At 45.5% G+C, this 21,041-nt stretch overlaps 1 protein-coding gene across 1 annotated transcript; it reads left to right on the top strand.

Moving 5' to 3' along the window:
* Positions 1-2,576: 2,576 nt before the first annotated feature.
* LOC110295915 (aldose reductase-related protein 2) lies at positions 2,577-16,879 on the top strand. Its single transcript, XM_021164321.2, has 10 exons — positions 2,577-2,740; positions 4,690-4,857; positions 5,894-6,010; positions 6,569-6,646; positions 11,799-11,921; positions 12,183-12,289; positions 12,698-12,779; positions 13,674-13,757; positions 14,364-14,446; positions 16,558-16,879. Exons 1-10 carry the CDS (start codon positions 2,675-2,677, stop codon positions 16,598-16,600), a joined length of 951 nt encoding a protein of 316 aa, XP_021019980.2. The 5' UTR covers positions 2,577-2,674; the 3' UTR covers positions 16,601-16,879.
* The last annotated feature ends 4,162 nt before the right edge of the window (positions 16,880-21,041 follow it).

Below are 21,041 nucleotides of genomic sequence, written 5' to 3'. Positions count from 1 at the left end.
GGAGGGGGAGGGGGAGGGGGAGGGGGGAGAGCAAACCAAAATGTCTGGATTATAGTGATGAGTCTGGCCTCTGGGCTGTAAAGTTCAGCCATGCCCTTTAACAGGTAGGGACTGAGGGATGCTGGGAGAACCTGGAGGTCAGCGTTGGTGTGTTAAATAGGCACCTTAGCCACTTTCCCCTGGGCCTGAAACCCAACACATAGCAAGTTTGAGGCATGAAAGAAAAGAAGAAAAGGGGAAGGAGACAGAGGAGGAAAAGCTACGGAACAATCCACTAGGCGACACTATCAGTTATCCTCGGAGAAGCACCAGGCATGTGGAACCCAGCACCTCACAGGCTCCTTCTGCGGGAGTCAGATGCTGCTCTGTCCATTCCGAGGCTGGCCTTTGCTTGCTAGAAGTGAATCAAGCTACCCAGAGTTTTATCTAGAAGTCTGGATATTAGGTCAGATAAACAAGTTGACTGTAAAGAGAGTTATCGATAGCCCAAGGAACTCTGGCTTTTGACTTACAACATTCCCTCAAACATGAGAGCCAACATGAGAGAGCGTACTGCATTTTTAGAATAAATAAGCGTGGCTTCTTCAATCCAGTTTGGTGTTGACGCTTGTGCTTCCGTCTTACTTCCCTTTATGGACTAAAATCTCCTATATTTAGTGTCTTCTCTTTCCAAGTGTCAATGGGATTTCAACGGGGTAGGAGGGCATGAAAAATGTCATGGTGTGAGTTCTGCTTGGTTGTGACATCTCCCTGATGTTTGTCACCTCCTGAACTAATTTATTGGGTCCTCAGTTACAATCACCATTCCTAAACTGCCCATATTACCAATGTCCTTAGCTGTAGAGCCTACATCGTGGCTCAGTCTCTCCTGAGAACGTCAAGTTGTACGCACACTGCAACTTTAACAGCGCTGACTGTAAATATTTCTAATCGGCCTGTGAACCCCTTCAGTCAGCTTCCCCAGACATTTCAGTTCCTCTCTCTGTGCTGTTCTGGAGACACACTGAAGGTGGCTTAGGCACACACCTGGCTACCTGCCACTGTCCCTGGGCATCTGTGGGTCAGGGCTTCCATCCTGAGCTTGCTATTTCTGCCCTAGGCTCACCTTGGAGACAAGAGTTCCTATGATCTGGGATTTCTCGAATCAGCGAGGTATTCCAGTTACACCCCAAGGTTATTGCTGATAAGTATTTCAATATTGGAAATATGATAATTTTTATTCTCTTACAACTCCCGTAAAATCTTTTGTTTACTCTGATTTTTCTGGTTTTTCTTTCTAGAGGACACGCATTAGTTTTATAATATCAATAAAGTAAAAGTCAAGAACATTTACATATGATTCTTGAAGAACTATAAACATTGAGGTGAGAATGTATTATTCTATAAATGACAGAAAATTGCCATTTTGAAAAAAAAATCAATTTTGACCTATACCTTGTGCGATAAACTGAAATAAACTTCATTTGAATCTATACTCCTACTTCTAAAGATCTATCCCCAGGGCACGAGGCAATGCTTCACTGCAATGATATATCTTGAAATATTATTTATACACACTAGAAACCAGTTGGAAATCAGCAAGAGACCTAAGAATTGTGGAAATGGTAGAATAAATTACCATAAAATAGAATGCAACGTTAAAATGTTTGACATAAAGGCAATTTTGAAATGACTCACTATAATTGTGTAGAAAAGCTAGTAGCCTTGTGGTGTCAGCTTTGGAAAATGTGGTGCGGTGCATAGAAGCTGACACAGGCCGAGAAGAGCCGAGGAAACTGCACCGGGCAATGGCATCCGAGTGACAGAAAAGGATGTTTATGCTCGCATCTTTTTCATGATGTCCTTAGTGAAACAGAATATAATCACAAAAGTCTGGTTTTTAAATGTAAGCACAAAAAAATTTAAAAGCTCACTATAATTATACAGTTAGACAACTTGTCAAATTTCAAATTCAGAGAGAGGGGGGATAGAGAGGGAGGGGGAGGGGGAGGGGGAGGGGGAGGGGGAGAGAATATTATCAAAGAAAGGTCTTAGTGGTTAACAGGGGAAATTTGCTTTTCACAATCTTCCATCAATTAGATGAGTAAAACTTAAATAAATAAACAAAAAGAGGGTCAGAAAACAGACTGTCTCCTCTCCCCTTCCCTCCTTCCCTCCCCTCTCTCTTTCCCCTCCCCCCTCCTCTGCAAGCGCCCCTGTCATTGATCCTTTGTGATCAGCAACAGTTAGCTCAAAATAATTTATGCAGCCTCCCATTTTGCCTCCGAAAACTTTTGCTTGCCTCAACCTCATGGAATACCTACAGGCTTCACCGTTCTCCACACACTGTGGAAACCCAAACATAGCTAGCAATATAGCTCGAAGGATCTTTCACCCCATGCTCCTAAGACTCAAAAACCTCTAGCTCTACAAAGTAACTTATATTCTGCATCAGGGAGATTTCCCTCTGGTTTATGACTAATCTTCACTCACGCTCTTAAAAGCTTACAAAAGACTGGGATGAACTTCCGGTTCATTGCGGGAGCGGGGGCGGGGGCGGGGGGCCGGGGCGGGAGGGGTCTGGGCGTGGCGCTTGCAGTAAGAGCCCGCCTCTTCATCCAGGACGTTAAAGCCTCCATCTGCCTCATTAACGAGGACACAGACATCTGCTCTCAGGAAGATTTTGGCAGCAACCATGGCCACGTTCGTGGAACTCAGTACCAAAGCCAAGATGCCCATTGTGGGCCTGGGCACCTGGAAGGTGAGTGCGCAGTCTTGGGACACCTGCTTCCTTCCGAGCAAGGTCTTGGCATTTCCTCTTCTTTTTATGGCATCTACTGGGAGTTTGGAACCCTAGAGACAGAACCCAAGTTGTTTTTGCCTTTTGTGCTGTTTCAGACCTCAAAGCTCTGACAGACTTTCCCCAGCAGAGACATCCCTGTGAAGTGTCAGGTTTCAAGTTTTCCTGAACTTGCCAGTTACCTACCCTCTTAACAAGCTTTGAACTCATGAGACACTTAAAGTTTTATAAGTTTTGGCTGGTTTGAAGCAGGGCAGTGGTGGTGCATGCCTTTAATCCCAGAAGTTGGGAGGCAGAGGCTGGCGAATTTCTGAATTTGAGGCCAGCCTGGTTTACAGAGTGAGTTCCAGGACAGCCAGGGCTGAGTTATTCAGTGGCAGGACACCAAAAGCTCCAAATGACCTAGCTCCGCTTGGTGGGGGAAAGACTGCAGCTCATGGCCTGGAAGCCTGGGGGAAAGGTAGAGTCTCAGACCCCAGCACAGGCTACTGGCACCTGCACCTTACCAAGACACTACACCATTTTCTGAGCACATCAAACTAAGCAGGAAGATGACAGAGCCTGAGCTCAGATCCTGCCTGGCAGTGTGCCCCCTTGGAAGAATGCCCCAAGGCCCCTCCCACTTCTCTTGAGACAAGTCTGACATTGTCCCATCTCCTAACTCTGCCCTTGGGTTTATTTCCTTTCGTGATAACAGGACAGTGGTCAGCTAGTTTCCAGGAGCTGTCTCTATTTGATTTCTGGCGACTGGGAGTTACACTTCAGTTTAGACTGCCCTAGAATTTATTCCATAGCTTGGGTTGGCCTTGAACTTGCAATCCTCCGGCCTCGGCTTCTAGAGGTTATCACAGGTGTGAGCCACCTCCAGGAGGAGTTGTTTTTGGAGACCGGGTCTCTTGTCCTGGTGGCTTAGCCTCTGTCTCTCGATCTTTGCACTGTCTTTTTCTTCTGCTCATGGGACAGAGGTGGGGCCTCTCTTTGATTCAGCACTGGGTTTAAAACCTTCTTGAATTTGCTCCAAATTAGACATTTCACTTTCTACCAAGCTGACAAGCACTCTACCAGAAGTAACCCACAGAAATCCAAAGATTAGACAGAGCGCTTGACAAGGGAGTTGTCAAGATAAGGAGGTGGTCTCATAGAGGGAGAGTCTGCTCTTATCTGAAGGAACGCTGGCAGGCAAGATGCTTGGGAAGGCCCAGGTACTTCTGAACCGCTAGAGGTCACTTCTGATCCCAGGGAAGCAGGCTATCTCTCTGGAGCTTTTCTGTGTTTGATGCTTAACCAAGATATTTCTAGATTTGGTGAGAGAAGAGTAGTTTTTTGTTCGGCTGGTTGTTTTGGTGATGAAAGGCTTTTTCGTATTTATGTTTTAGTCTGGGGACAGCTATGTGCCCCAAGCTAGCCTCAAACTCAAAATCCTCCTGTTTTTCAAATACTGGGACTACATACACAGGCCACCATACCCAGTAGTTTGGCTTTCTGCTTTAAAAAAAAAGTTGATTGTACTTCATTTGTGAGCCCAGCTGCTGTGTGGTCGAGTCTGGATTTACCATAAGGCAACCATTCTACACATTCTTACCACGGTCTGGAGCTGAAAGTCCTCTTGAGTCACTGCAGAGTTAAGTCTGGCTTTCAGCAACTTGCAGTGGCAGGCATCTGTCACCCCAGAAACAAGAGAGCTCCTTTAAGACGGGGTACATTAGATGGAAACTGACTTTTATCTCCGATAGAACACGGGATGGGGGGACATTACGGTTTTCTTCTTGTTTTGAAAAGTTTGTTTTCTTCTCCAGTCCCTCACCTGTTAGCATTGCAGGGATTTGGCGAAATTGGGCTGTGTGGAGCCTGTTGAGGAAGGTTTTGGTATAAGAGTGTCCTCTGCAATGGCCTTTTCTATTGCCTTTCAGTCTCCCCCAAACCAAGTCAAAGAAGCTGTGAAGGCGGCCATTGATGCTGGGTATCGCCATATCGACTGTGCGTATGCCTATTGCAACGAGAATGAGGTGGGAGAAGCCATCCAAGAGAAGATCAAAGAGAAGGCTGTGCAGCGGGAGGACCTCTTCATCGTCAGCAAGGTACAATGGTCCACTTGGTGGATGAAACTTCAGAGCAGGTAGAATCTGGTCCATACCAAGAGCCCTCTCCAGCTTCTCCTAACCTCCTTCCTCGTTTTCACTCTATCTATGGCTGTAAATATCCATGCTCCAAGCCAGAACTGATGCCTCTGGCCCATCCTCCTACATTAGTTTTCCCATAACAAGGATGGCTCCTTTGAGATTTGGATACTCTTGTTTTCATGCTTTCTGTCGGTGAGATCTTTTTGCCACTCAGATGCTAGGGTTGCCCTTAAGGGTGGGTCTTGGGGCAGGAGACATGGCTCAGAGGTTAAGAGTATTTACTGCTCTTGCAGCAGACCATAATTTGGTTCCTAGCACCAATATCAGGTGGCTCACAAGTCTTATAACTTAAGTTTCAAGGATTCTGACACCCCTTTCTGGCCTCTACAGGCACCCACACACATAGTATACATGAATACAATGAAATAATAAATCTTTCTTTTTTTTAAAGGGTGGGCCATACCACTCAGTACTGTGTTCTTACTGGCTATGTAGAAAGAGTATTTTTTTTTTTATTGTTGCATAGGAATATCTTTTTATCTCAATAAAAGTGAAATATAAAATGCTTTAAAAAGGTAGGAGAAGGGTGTATAGAATGAGGTGGTTGACTGGCTAGCACACTCTACCCACTTGGAAACTGTACCTGATGTGAGACACAGACTCTGTAGAGCATGGCCATTTAATTCCTTGTAATTCACCATTAGGGCCTGCTATCTTGGGGATATGGGACTATCCCACAAATAGCATCAGAATGCTAAGTGATCTAAGAAATACATCAGACGCTACAAGCATGGAAAAAGATTATCACCCTTAACACTTAGGAAATGACCTGACTCACTGAGCCTTGAGTATCAGATCATGTATATTAATTAGCCAGTTTGGTTAAATATAAATAGTCTGTCCTGAGGCTAGATCAGACTGTAAACCTCTGAGCACCCGGGTGAGTGTAGCGTGACTCTCTTCCTCCATTTCCTAATACCCCGCTGTCCTGCAGCTGTGGCCCACCTGCTTTGAGAAGAAACTGCTAAAGGAAGCCTTTCAGAAGACCCTCACGGATCTGAAGCTGGACTATTTGGACCTCTATCTTATTCACTGGCCACAGGGACTTCAGGTTTGAGCTGTTCTCTGTGCTTCTCTGTAGCTGCTGATGCAGGGCTTCGGGAACAGAGGTGTGACCCTATCAACTTCCTGCTGATTTTGTGTCCAGTGATGCTCTCTCAAGAGACGTCTTGGGATGGTCTTGAGTATTGTATTCCAGGGTCCAGCCCTCCTCCTGCCAATCAAAGCATGTCTAGGGAGTGGCTGAACCAAGTATAAAGATGCTGAGAATCAGATCCTTGCCTAGTGGTCTTGAAATTAAAAGTTCCTCCAGGTTTATGTGGATCCAGATAATGCTGCCTTAGTTTCCAAGGTGATGGAGATTCCTGATCATGTCTATGACATACTGTAGCAGATTTGGAAACTGGTCCAGCAGTTTCTGTAACTTAGGATTCACCTAACCACAGTAGGGTGCGATAGAGATGCGTTGGAAGCTTGAGGTCTGCAAGGGTGTCCCCAGAGCCTGCCCAGGCGCTAAGCAGGTGTGGGTGCTGGATAGTTCACTGTCTTGGATCCCTGCTTCATAGAACCAGGCGCAACCAATGGGCGTTTGCTTGTTTTGTGTTTACAGCCAGGAAAGGAGTTATTCCCCAAAGATGATCAAGGCAGAATCCTCACCAGTAAGACAACATTCTTGGAAGCCTGGGAGGTAGGTTCCAGCTTCTCCTGTGCTATCGAGACTGCCACTGTGGTAGGAACAGGCCTACGTGCCTTGTGTGTAATTCTGTCTCTGCTTTTCTCTAGTTCTTCTAACTCCCTCCTCACTGTGTTTGGATTTAGGGTTGGTTCATCTAGAATCATCTAATTTTTTTTTTTTTTTTTGATACAGTGTCTCACTGTGTATCCCTGGCTAGCCTGGAGCTCACAGAGATCTATCGGACTCTGCCTCCCAGGTGCTGAGATTAAAATCATCTGTTTTTGAGATGATGATTAGGACCTCAACTGAGACAGGAAATATAACAATGTTCATTACTTTGTGGTAAACATATACTAGTTTGAAATTAAGGGTAGGAACTTGGTACAGGGATGTTGCCTTGATTTGCTGAGTAGCCTAGGGAAAATGATGATGATGATGATGATGATAATAATAGTTATTAAATTTGTTTTTTTTTTTTTTTTTTTTTGGTTTTTCGAGACAGGGTTTCTCTGTGTAGCCTTGGCTGTCCTGGAACTCACTTTGTAGACCAGGCTCGCCTCGAACTCAGAAATCCGCCTGCCTCTGCCTCCCGAGTGCTGGGATTAAAGGCGTGCTAAATTTGGGTTTTTAAGACAGGGTTTCTCTGCAGCCCTGATGTCCTGGAACTTGGAACTCAGAGATCCACCACACCCAGCTGGCCTAGGGAAAAATTTTAACTCTTTCAAGCTTGTTTCCTCTTACATATGGGCTGGTGGGAAGTCTCAGTGGTATAGTGTTCACTGCACAAGTGTAAGGACCTAGAATCCATACAAAGCCAGATGTGGAAGCACATGTCTGTCATCCAGTGCTCATATGGCAAGATGGGAGGAGGGGCATCCCTGCCGATCTCAGGCCAGCTAGGCTGGCGCACACAGAGAAGAGAAACAGGGAGGCCCTGTCTCATACCAGGTGAAAGGTGGGGAGCAGCACACGAGGTTGTCCTTTGACCTCTGCACACTCGCTATGGCACAGGTGCCTGCACACACGCAGGAACACACACACACACACACACACAAACATACACTCACATAATACATTCTACTGATATATCCTTGAGGGTGTGAAAGGATGAAGAGAGCTACATCCAAAGCTTCGCCAGAGCCCATTAGTTACCAGTCCTGCGAGGGATGTTTCCCATGTTCCAATGGTGAAACTGATAGCCTTGAGAATTGGGGAGTGGTTAAATCATGGAACAGGGGTGTGACACAATTAAGATTAGACTCAGAGCGATTTGACTCCTAAGTCCAGTTACCAGAACCTTTAGCACAGTGCTTGGCTAACAGTGAACATATATGTAAATATCAGAAAGAGCAAGCACCTTTTCAATCTATCAATCAATCAATCAATCAATTTACTCTATCAGTTCTATTCCTTTGAAGAACACAGATCAATACTATTCCTTTGAAGAACACAGATCAATAATTAATACACATAATTAATGTTCAGAAGCTAAATAAATCATGGAGGCTTTTCTCTAAAAATGTCTTTGCCACTGTATGTTGCAAATGTCAACAGAGGAAAAGTGAACAAGCTTGTCCTAAACAAAGTGTGATGAAGATTCCAGGAGTCTTCAGGGCTCGTCTGGCAGCCCTGTATTTGTGTTGTGTTTCCTTGCTTCAAAATGACTCTCATTGGTTTTCCCGAGAGGAGGGAACTGATATAATGACATTAAATGTGAGTCTTCTGCGTCCAAAAGTGTTTATCCATCTGCATGGTGTTCTTGCTACTTTGAACTTTAGCTGGAAGTAGCAAGAACATATAGGACAAATGTGCATGCCAGTGATATAGACAGAAGACATGCATGCCAGTGATATAGAGAACAGACATGCATGCCAGTGATATAGAGGACAGACATGCATGCCAGTGATATAGACAGCAGACACACATGCCAGTGATATAGAGGACAGACATGCATGCCCATGATATAGACAGTAGACATGCATGCTAGTGATATAGACAGCAGACACGCATGCCAGTGATATAGGCAGCAGGCATGAATGCCAGTGGAAGAAGGAAATAAGGCAGAGCAGCCAAGGTTTTAGAATGGATGGCAGTCCTAGTGTTATAGGATGCTGTGCCCTGGCCGTTGCTTGCTTGTAATTAGAGCAGTCTCATGTAAACACGAGACCCTCACAAGACTGGACCCAATAACATTCCATCCTGTGATGGGGGTGGGACGAGGGCTCACGAGGGTCATGAGGTAGACCGCGAGGAACTCTGGAGGAGCTCAAGAGCCAGCACACAAGACCCCTCCTCTCATATCTGGATATGTAAGAGGTTAGTGGTGCTGGGGAGATGTTTTTGTTGGTGGTGTAGCAGCCCCAAAGTTACTCCTACCCCTATAGGTAGCTCCTCACTCAAGGTTCTATGTGAAGCCCCGTTAAATTGGTTGTTTTACCAGCTTAGACTTGGGTGATAACCCCAAAGGATGTGGGTCACTTCTATGGTCTTCTGTGGGCTGATCTGGTGTTCATGTCTTCCCTGGAAAAGTTAACACCTAGAGATGTATTTGAAAGGAATCAGTCTTGGGAAGTAAATCATTAGTTACATGTGCTCGCAACAGAACGCTGGCGACAAGCACGTCTAGGGGGAAAGCTAGAAGTTGTGGATTTGGCTTAGTGCTGGGGTTTTACCCACTGAGCACAAGATCCCATCCCAAGAACAGTAGGAAAATAAAGTTAAAAAATCTGTCCTCACTTCCACAGTGGATTTGAAGATACTCTTGAGGGTTTCTGACTTGGGTGGGAAAGGGGAAAATTTGAGGCTTCTAAACAACCAGAAACAACACAGGGCCAGCTTGCTTGATTGACAGCTTAAGGAACAATGCAGTGGTTTTACATGAATGGAGTCAAAAACAGTCAATAGTCTGTGTTAGCAAAGCTCCCAAGACAGCCCAAGATTTCAGCATTCATTTCTGCACCGACACAAGTGTATCATTAATAATGTGACAGGATGGCTGCCATATATGACCATGTAAATGACTTAGTAATACCTATGGATATATTATACATGTAATACACATGGAGTTCTTATACTGAATTAACTATGGCAAATGGCAATTCTGTCATAGATACATAGGTGTATCCCTGACTTGCCTAGTCCTATGTCCTAGTAATATGTCCTATAAATGAATCCAAGAATTGTTGCTAAATGAAACCTTTTGTTCATTCATTTGTTTGGTTGTTTGGTTTTTGAGACAAGGTTTCTGTGTAGCCTTGGCTGTCCTAAAACTCTCTGTAGACCAGGTTGGCTTTGAACTCACAGAGATCTGCCTGCCTCTGCCTCCCAAGTGCTCCCAAGTGCACTGCTCAGCTGGACTCCTTCAAGGGCGTAAGTAGACAAAGCTTGGGCTCTGACTAGAGACAGCAGGATTAACCATGTCTGCATGGAGTTCTTTGGAACAACAGCTAATCCAATAGCCTCCTCACTGACTGAAATCCAGAAGAGGTTAATGTAAACGAGGCCAGACAGATCAGCCATGCAAACCGAAGTTCACTTAGGACTCACAAGCACATGTAGCTGATCTCATCTCACACTGGGAGTTCAGTGGCCTCAGGTCTCATCAGTGCTCAGCAGCCTGGAATTTAGAAAGATACCCTGCACTGCACCCAGCAGCATTAAAAAAAATTCTCAGCTTTCACAGGAGTCCGAGTTGCACAAAGACTGAGAAACAGTAAACTGGCCTGAGGACATTCTGCCATCTCTGCAGTTGGTGCTGGCTTCTGCCGTCCTTTCCGGCCTGTTCATAATTTCCCTCATTTACATTATTTTTTTTCAGGCCCAATTTAAACTCGGCTTATGCTCTCATCCTGGGGCCCATGTGTATTCCTTCCTTCCCATATCAATGTGCACAGTCATGCCAACTGTCACATGAGCCCAAGCGGCCTCACTGTGAAGGCTCGTGGCTCGCTGAAAGAAGCACACTGCATGCTTTTATACTCCTAAGTAGGAACCTATCATGAATGAATTACAAATACATGTTACATGTTGAATCTGGGGCTGCCACCATCAGGTATGAGATCATTTGACAATTTTTTTCTTTTTCTTTTTTTTTTTTTTTAAAGATTTATTTATTATATGTAAGTACACTGTAGCTGTCTTCAGACACTCTAGAAGAGGGCGCCAGATCTCGTTGCGGATGGTTGTGAGCCACCATGTGGTTGCTGGGATTTGAACTCTGAACCTTCGGAAGAACAGTCGGGTGCTCTTACCCACTGAGCCATCTCACCAGCCCCCTTCTTTTTCTTTTTTAAGATTTATTTATTTATTATATGTAAGCACACTGTAGCTGTCTTCAGACACACCACAATCTCGTTACAGATGGTTGTGAGCCACCATGTGGTTGCTGGGATTTGAACTCAGGACCTTTGGAAGAGCAGCCAGTGCTCTTACCCACTGAGCCATCTCTCCAGCCCCATTTGACAATTTTTAAATTGCTCATTCTGGGCAAAAAATTATCTCAAAAGGTAAAAGTTCATGCTCCATCATGGTTGTGGCCAGGCCAGATTTCAGACCCAGATGATCGTGGGGTCAGAAATCAGGTAGGAAGCTGGTTCTGATGACACAGGCCTATAATCCAGGTGCAGGAAGCAGAGGCAGGGGGATCACAAGTTTGAAGCTAATCTGGGCTTCAGAAGAAGTTCAAAGCTAGTCTGGATAATTAGAGAGACCATATCTCAAATTAAAAAAAAAAAAAAGGCTAGAGATGGAGCTCAACAATAGAGTGAATAGGCCTAGCATCAGTCTGTAGTCTCTCTCTCCCTCCCCTCCCTTTCCCCCTCTCTTCCCTCTCCTTCTCTCTCTCCTTCTCTCCCCCCATCTCTCTGTCTATCTTACATGCACACATACACACACACACACACATTTAGGGAAGAAAGATAAAAGGCAAAATTGAATGAACCCGTTTTCTCAGGTTGCCCAGGTTTGGGCGAGGTGAGAACAGAACACATACATTCCTGGTAGCATCTGCCCCTTGATGAGCATCTACTGTCTGGGCTGATACTTCTTGTGTTGCAGCTTAGCTAAAACTTGGAGGGTTGAGTAGCCATTCCTCTTGTCTCAGGACTAAACCAAGCCAGCACCCTATATCCTACAGCCATCTAAACAATGTTCCTCCCTGTGACAGGGCATGGAGGAACTGGTGGACCAGGGGCTGGTGAAAGCTCTGGGCGTCTCCAACTTCAACCACTTCCAGATTGAAAGGCTCCTGAACAAGCCTGGACTGAAACATAAACCAGTGACCAACCAGGTAAGTTCTGTTTGGTGTGGGTCCTGCTCTGTGCCTGCTTCAACACCAGGAATTCAATACTGTCTGCAGAGTCTCATTTCTCAGGTCTGTGTTCAAGATGCTGAGGGAGGTGGGAGGCAGGTCTCTGGGTCTGGTTTGTAGCATACCTGTCTGTGGGTTGTGTTTGGCCTTTGTGTTGGTCCTTTCTTGTGCCTGGAGTTCCCGCTGAGCCACTCAGAAAGCAGGCCTACTTCCTAGTGATGGAGATGTTTTCTCTTGCAGGTTGAGTGTCACCCTTACCTCACCCAGGAAAAACTGATCCAGTACTGTCACTCGAAGGGCATCTCTGTCACTGCCTACAGTCCCCTGGGCTCCCCAGACAGGCCTAGGTGAGGCTTCAGAGTATGGCTTTCTTTTATCAGTTTTGAAATGATTGTTTAATAACTGATTCATATTGGTGTAATTTTCCTATATACCTGGAAAAAAAAAAGTCTCTATAGCTGACACATCCAAATAGGATTGCATGGGGACGGGGAGGGCACAGTGTTTTATTTAAAGACAAAAACAAAATACTGGATGCCTTACCTCTTAAGAATGCTTCTACTATTTTAATGCTTAGCCACCCTTTGAAAATTACTGAGGCTGCAGAACCTACAGATGGGGATCACAGGGAAGACACAAGCTTCCAGGAGGATCCCCTGTCCATTTTGCGGGTGGAGAAGACTGTAATGCTTGGCCTTGAGAGTGTCATGGAAGTGGGTGTCATTTACTCAAGCCAGCTATCTTTCCACCTTTAGCGCCAAGCCAGAGGACCCTTCACTATTAGAGGACCCCAGAATTAAAGAGATTGCCGCCAAGCACAAGAAAACCTCAGCCCAGGTAAAATTATGTGCCTCCCACTTTCAACCCTGCAATCCAGTCTTTTATTTATGTAAGTACACTGTAGCTGTCTGTCTTCAGACACTCCAGAAGAGGGCGCCAGATCTAGTTACAGATGGTTGTGAGCCACCATGTGGTTGCTGGGATTTGAACTCAGGACCTTTGGAAGAGCAGTCAGTGCTCTTAAATGCTGAGCCATCTCTCCAGCCCACTGCAATCCATTCTTAGTCTTGTTTTATTCTTTGTATTGCCTCCTTTTAATCCCTTGGAGAGGAGGAAATGAGAAACGTAAGTCTATTTGCATCTGCAGGAAATACCGCTGTTACCAAACCAGGACCATTTCTGTTCATTAGCTTCTTGCCAAGTCTTCACTCCTGGCTAGAGAAATCATGGTGTTACTTTCAGGAGTATGGGAGATAAAAGAGTAAGAGGGAGCTGTGAAGATAATCTTTGTCTCAGTTACTTTTTCTGATGCTGTGATAAGACATCAGCATCAAAGCAACTTATAGAAGAAAGACTTTGTGTGTGTGTGTGTGTGTGTGTGGCAGGGGGTGGAGCTTACAGTTACAGAGAGATAGGAACCCATCAACATCATGTTGGGAACAATGGCGGCAGTCAGGCAGGCGTGGTGCTGGAGCAGCAGCTAAGAGCTCACATCCCAAACCACAGACAAGAAACTGAGAGCACCCTGGCAATGACTTAAGTCTTGAAACCTTAAGCCTTCCCCTAGTGATGTGCCTTCTCCAACAAGGCTACCCCTCCTAAATCTTCCTAAACAGGTCCACTGACTGGGGACCAAGTTTCCAAACACGTGCATTTTGGGGGCCGTTCTCATTTAAACCACCACAGCCCTCTTTTAGTGAACACATGCTTTCTTCACTTTTTTGTGCACAGGTTCTGATTCGGTTTCACATCCAGAGGAATGTGGTGGTGATCCCGAAGTCTGTGACGCCATCACGTATACAGGAGAACATTCAGGTAAGATGGTGACCGATCACCTGATATGGATGTGTGATGCGAAGATTCCCCGTTAGGCTTTCTTCTCATCCTATTCTTGGGTTATCCCTGTGTCTTCCCCAATTTCTGATCACCTTGTGAACACTTGTCCCAGGGAGCTGGCCTCAACAGAGCTGAGATAAACCACCAGTGAGCCACAAATGGGCTGAGGGTGGGGCCCAGAGAAGCCCTGTCAGCTCTGAGCACAGGTGTACCTTATGCCACTGAGAAGACCCCTGCTTTCCCATGAGCACTTGGATCAAGACATCCTGCCCAAGGGCAGACTGCCCTGGCCTGCAGAGCAACCTTTTAGCTGGAGAACAGGCATGGACCAGACTTGAGAAAATGTCCTTCCTGAAGACTCCATGTATGTGTCCCTCGAGGATTAGACTGTACAGACTGAGATTTTTGTGGCTACAAGCCCCAGGTCTCTCTTTTTTGGATCACTGAATTCTATAAATAGTTCAGTCCTAATCTAGAAAGTGGTTTGTATGCAGTGTGAACCTGTTGGTGCAGAGAGGAATGCCTATAGCCTCAGGCACCAGCCCTTTCCTTGCTAAGGATGCTTCGGGATGCTTGTCCTTCCAGGTCTTTGATTTCCAGTTGAGTGACGAGGAGATGGCCACTATCCTTAGCTTCAACAGAAACTGGAGAGCCTGCCTGCTGCCTGAGTAAGTGGGGTAGGGTTATGTATAAGCTTTCTGAAGTTGTAGAGGATTAGCTGGAAGGGTTGGAAGACATCCAGGATAACATTATCTTCAAATACTGAAATTGTGAAAAAATAAAATTTGAGTCATGGGAAGTCACGACTGCCAGTTGCCGCTAATTCTCTGAAGTTTACCCATAGAGCCAGACTTTTCAGAAACAATTTGCTGTTCCTTTGCAGGAGGCCAGAGCACTCATCCACTCTCTCACTCACTAACTGGATTATCTGTAATACACTTTGTGTATGATCTAGTTGCTTGGCATATCACACTATACAAACATCATGTTTCCCAATCCTATATTCTAGAAATATCTGAAGTAACTCTTTAAGTATGTATGTCAGGCAGTAACAAATGCCACAGAAAAAAAATAAAGTTAGTGAAAGGTGTGAGACGTAGTGTGTCTAGGTAGAACGGAGGCTTTATAGGTGATGGCCCAAGGACAGTTTTGTTGATAAAGTCACAATTCAAGGAAGTGAGAAATGTGCCGTGCGATATTAGGACAACACCTTTCTTGGCAATTACAACTGTGGGTGCAAATGCCCTGAGGTGTAGTGGATTTAGGGCTCGTGAGTCATGGAGCCAGAGAAGCTGCAGCCAGTGAGTTTGGGCTCAAAGCTACGGGCATACAGGTGGCATGAACTGTGAGGAGGACTTTGATGTTTAAAGTGGAAGGAGCTTAGAAGCTGGGAGAGAATGAGCAGAGCCTGTCGTGATCTGACATGTCTTAAAAGTTTCTCAGTGACTTCTGCTAGAGAGGCCACGGGGAGCCTGCTATAGCAATCCAGGGAAGAAAGGACAACAGGACCTGACATCCAATAGAAAAATACCCAACAGGCTAGCAAATGCGGTTTTGCTTGGTTGATTTTGTTTCTTATGTGAGCAATTCAAGAACAGAACTGTCACTTAGAAATCAAGGATTTGGGGCTGGTGAGATGGCTCAGTGGGTAAGAGCACTGACTGCTCTTCCGAAGGTCCTGAGTTCAAATCCCAGCAACCACATGGTGGCTCACAACCACCTGTGAAGCTACGGTGTACTGTATAATAATAAGTAAATCTTGAAGAAAAAAGAAATCAAGGATTTGGCTCGAGGCATGTTTGTGATGCTTTTTTGGTCTCCAAATAGGTTAATTTTTGGTAGATACATAATGAGTGGAGGTAGTAGCAAGCTCAGCTGGCTTCTAACCCAAACGTCAGTCTTCCCGGAGCTATGGAGCCTTGGGTGGATCTGTAGCTTTGCCAATTCTCTTTCCCCATCTACAGAGTAGGGATGATAATAAAGAGCCACTGAATACGGAGGTCCTAGCTCATGGCTCATCTTGCCTTGTTTAATACAAACAACCACAATACAATAACCAATCCGTTGATTCCAACCTGATTCCCCACTTCTCAATAAAGCAGGATGAACTCAAACAGTATTTGTGAGGCCCTGGGATGTGTGCTGGTCTCTAACGATGGATCATCATGACCTTATTCTGATGGCCTGGCCACTGCTTACTTCCTGACCCTCTTTTCATATGCTCTGCTCATCAATCAAAGGGGACGATCATGGTGTGGGGTGAGGGAAGCCCGAGGAAGCACAGAAAGTACATTTTTATGGGCACCCAATCAGTGCACCTAGGCTGGGGAAGTGGCTCAGTGGGGAAAGTTCTTGTCTGGGATCTGTGAAATCTTGAGTTAGATCCCCAGTAGTCCACAAAGCCAGGCCTCTTTCAAGTTCATGGCCTCTTTTTCATTCATTGTTACATACACATATGTTTATGTATATACATATATACTCCTAAGAGATCAAGGAGGGGTATATGGCAGATTTTGGAGGGAGGAGGAGTGATGTAATTACATTATAATCTCAATACATAAGACAAATAACTAAAAATGAATAAATAAACAAAACCAGGCCCAGTGGCACATGCCTGTAATCACAGTCCTCTGGAGGCAGAGGCAGGAGGGTCATAAGTTCAAGGTTGCTCTCCATTACATAAGTTCAGAGGCAACCTGGGATACATGGGACCGTCTCTAAGGAAGCAAGCATGAAGTGTCAGATGTCACTAATGTTTCCTCCATGCTTGCGGCTGCAGGACAGTAGACATGGAAGAATATCCCTATGATGCAGAATACTGAAGCTGAGTCAGCCCACGAGGCTTCCTTCCTCTTTGCTGACGCACACTTCCCTCCTGGAGTCCTGTTTAAGCCCAGCCTGCCTGACATCCTGCTGTAGGCAAGGCTGTGTTTAAATGCCCACGCTGAACCAGGGACAGACTGTTTCGAGCAAATGCGACTCGGAGAAGCGAACGGACATCTCCTTCACTAATTTGACCTGACAGGATGTTTGTCAACAACCAGGAACTCTGGTAACATTTGAGGGCCTGCAGATAAAATAATAAAGAATGAGAACATTAACAAACGTATCCAACACGTTCGGAAGTGATTTTTGAGGGTCCAACTCTTATCATTCACGATTGGCATGGGAGGAAATGGAGGCATGGCGAAGCCAAGAACTTGCTTGCTTCAGATCTCTGTGCAGAGTGCCTAACCCTAAGTTTCAAAGGGATTTGCTCTGAGGGGGAGCTCAAGCCAACTGGATACCCACATCCTTCTCCCAAGCCTTCTTGGTTCTTTCTTCTTGTTGCTCCCCAACCTTGCCTTTAATACCCAGTCAGGCCAGAGAGTCAGTGCACACGCACAACTGCAAGCTCTACCAGCTCTGATGAGCTGAAGGGTTTGCTTTGCCCCAGGAGAGGCCTGCCCCGCTTCCAGCATTGGGGTGAGCCTGGGCTGAGTAGCAAAGCCACATCTAACTGCAAGGGCAGGTCTAGCTGTGGGCTTTGGGCTGCAGAAGAGAGGATGGGCCTGGTTAGGGAGCTGCAGCCTGGGTCAGCCAGCTTGGACTTAGGGATTAAGATGTATTCAAGTTCTCCGAGGTCTTCAGCATTACAGTCTAGCTAAGATCACAGAACTGGTGCCTGGGAATCCTGTTCCCAGTGGATCCTTAGGGAATCCTGTGTTTATAAAGCCACCGCCTGGTGCTTTCGTTTCTACACCTCAGTTCTGCACGCAGCCACACAGAAGCCAACACACTGAACCTCGCTGACCACGCTAGGTACTTTTCTGTTGCTGTGATAAGACATCATGACCAAAGCAACGGCCAGAACACCTCCTTTGGGCTTAAGTTTCAGAGGTTTAGAGCCCATAACGGCAAGGCTGAGACAGCAGGGAGGTATAATGGCTGAAGCAACAAAGCAGAAAGGAGACAGAGAGGGAGAGAGGGAGGGAGACAGGGTGGGAGGGAGAGAGGGTGGGAGGGAGAGAGAGAGAGAGAGGGTGGGGGAGAGAGAGAGAGAGAACAGAGAGAACAGAGAGAACAGAGAGAACAGAGAGAGGGAGAACACAAACAATGGGTAGGCTAGGATTTTTAGCCTCAAAGTCTGCCCCCAACTGTGTACTTCCTCCAGCATCACTCCCTGGAGTCCAGTGTTGCGATGCTCAGTCTATGGAGAACATTTTCCTTCAAACACCCCTCTGGCATATGTCTGTGTTAGACTCAGTGCTCTTTTTTTTTTTTTTTTGAGAAATATGCACAGTTAATGGAAGCCATTGAATACAGCCCATTAATTTCAATTTTATTGATTTATTAGTGAACTATCTTACTAATTTAACAGTTAGCTGACAGATTAAATTAGAGCAATTTAAAATGTTGGTGTCTTTAAGCGAATTCTGGTGGTTTTCAAGAGCCAAGGAAAGCCGAGTCTTGCAGGATTTTAACACACTGACAGGGTTGCTCTGATACCAAGGTTCAGCATATAGTGCTGTATATTCACAATTAATTTTCAAAACTTCCATTTTGCTTGTCTAATCATGAATGACCTTGGAGATAATTCATTATAATCTAGCTCATAAAAAAAAAACCAATCACTATGATAAAATTCTAATTTACATAACAATTTGAGACCATCCATCATGCTAGCTAGAACATATGTGCACCTGCTTGTTTTAAATTATGTTACCGGTAGGTGGGAAGCTTTTGAAAAACCGAGCTAGAAGTTTAGGCACAGAACAAGAACCCAAATATGTAGGAGGCTAAGGCAGTGTTGCAATAAGTTTGAGGTCACCTAGACTATGTAGTGACTACTAAGCGATCAAGGCTGATGTAGTAAGGCCTCGTCTCAAAAAGCAAGACAACAAGGCACCAAGGCCAGTGAGGTCACACAGTTGTTAAGGGTGCTTGCTGCCAAGTTTGAGGTCACGAGTTCAACTCCTGAGACCTACACAGTAGAGGAGAGAATGATTCCAACAGGAGATGGAATTCCTATGAGCACACTCCAGCTGTGGCATACACACTCATGTGAGCATACGTACACACCAATAAATAAATAAAAGTAGGAAGACTTTCTTTATAAGCAAACACTTTTGCAGGCTTAAGTGCCAGAAGATGTAAAGTAACAAGCCAATTACTGTCTCACTGACCAGGACAGCGAAACACAGAAGTATGTGCCTGTTGGCCAGTGAGTGGCTTTTCTCTTCATAGTGCTAAAGGGACATCTGCCAATTTCACTTGCAGGATTCCCTGTTGTCAGTATGGGGTACCTGCCATATAAACCATCCTTTATCCAGTTTCTATATTTATCACAGTGTACAGGGGCTAGGTATCTTGGCTCCACCGTCAGCAAATATGTATTAAATACTGACTATATGAACCATGGGTCATTGGAATAGAATAGTTAGACAAGGTTGTCAGCTCCTCTGTAGATACTGTGAATGCACCATCTTCCTGGGGAAACTGTAGAAACTGCTACCCCATACCTCTTCCTACTATTTAGGAGAAACTCCAGTCACCAGCATTTGTATCTCTCCTGCCTCAGTGAGGCCGAGCCCAACAGAGAAAATGAGGGGGGTGTTGTACCACTCTCATTTTTGAGTGTTTTAGAGTTGATTTTAATGGACAGGCTTTTGGAACTCTGCAGAACACTTGGGTGCCTGGGATGGAGACAGATAAGGTTGCCGTCAACCATGGAGGATTAGCCAAAATGCAGCTGAAAGCAAAGGGGGATGGAGGCTTGGGATAAAAACGTGGTTCTTAAACAGAGAAATAATCCTTCAGTCACGAGCAGGAAATGTGTCCAAGCAGAGGGAAGACCCCTCCCCCCCCCCCCCGCCAGAAAGCGCCTGCCATCTCCCATTGCTTGGGAGTATGTGCTTCACTGGTTTATACTTATAAGGGGTTCATATCTTCTTGACCTCAGCTCCTTAGTCTCCTTAGTCTTATGGCTTTCTGGTTTTTCTTTGTTTCTTGCCCAGTCCCCAACACCCATGATTCAGTTTCCCAGGCTAACCTTAAACTCAAGATCTCTACCTGTCTACCCAACACCCTGTACCAATGCCATTCCAAGAAGGTCCACCTTTTTCATCCTTTAATAGACTGGCTTCCCCTTTATATTTGGGGGCCATTACAAGTATCAACTCGGGCATTGGACTTTGTCGCCACCTAGTGGCACTTGATGACATTACATATCAATGAAGTCTAATATAAGAAGGAAGCGGCTCCAGAGGTTTGGGTACAAACATTAGCAGAGTCTGAAGTGCGGGCCTGGTGCTGTAGGGCTCTAATCCTTATTGTACAGGAGGCCGAGGCAGACATTACAGGTTCATGGTGAGGGAATAAAGAGCGAACAACAGGCCATCTCTAGCAACTTAGGGAGAGCTTTTCTCAAAGAGTAAAGAAAGGGAAGGCTGTGAATTTAACGGAGTAGAGCACGTGCCCGGCATGCTCTTGTGATCATTGAACTGCTAGTTGAAGGTTAAGAAATATTTTGGGTTTTAATGAATTCGTATGACTATTGTTCCCTTCAAAGTAGAATTTCCATGACCCTGCACTGAGAAAGGGGGAAGAGAGGGAGGGATAGAGGGAGGGATGGAAGGGGGGTGGGTAAGGGGGTGATGAGAATCTGAATGACGTAGTCACAGTGTCACATGGTGTTTCCGTTAGATACACCGAGCTGATGCGTTTTTATTTTATTTTTATCGATTAAAGAAGTTTATTTCTGTATATGCTAGCCTTAGTCCAAAAAGGACCAAAGGTCGTTGAAAATAGAATTATAGTAACTTTAAAAAACTACATAAGAGGAATATATTAGTCTCCTAAAAAGCTGACTGCTTCCAAACTCGATTTCACATCTTGTATGTCCCCCCGCCGCCACACACACACACACACACACACACACACCCAACCCCCGTCGCCGCCACTGCTGGGACCACGGCTGCTTCTTTCTCTGGCTGGCTTCTAGCAACTGATTTTTACTGGTTTTTGTTGTTGTTTGTTTTCTTTTTGTTTTCTCCCCAGCTAACCTTTCACCGTCTGCTTCACCAGCTCTGGAGGAGGAAGTGTTAAAAGCTTGGGGCACGCTCAAGCTTCCTGTTGTGTGCTGACCAGCGTTCCTTGTCCTCCGTCCTCATCCTCCTTCCTCTCTGAAAGGCCGAGACTTGCCCAGTGACGATAAGGCAAGGAAATGAGGGCATCCATCCTCTTACTCTTCAAAGCCTGCAGCCCCACCCCACCCCCCACCTG

Source organism: Mus caroli, unplaced genomic scaffold (assembly GCF_978045245.1).
Source record: "Mus caroli unplaced genomic scaffold, Mus_caroli_1 scaffold_7, whole genome shotgun sequence".
Lineage (NCBI taxonomy): Eukaryota > Metazoa > Chordata > Mammalia > Rodentia > Muridae > Mus > Mus caroli.
This window is presented reverse-complemented; position numbering and strand designations above follow the sequence as displayed.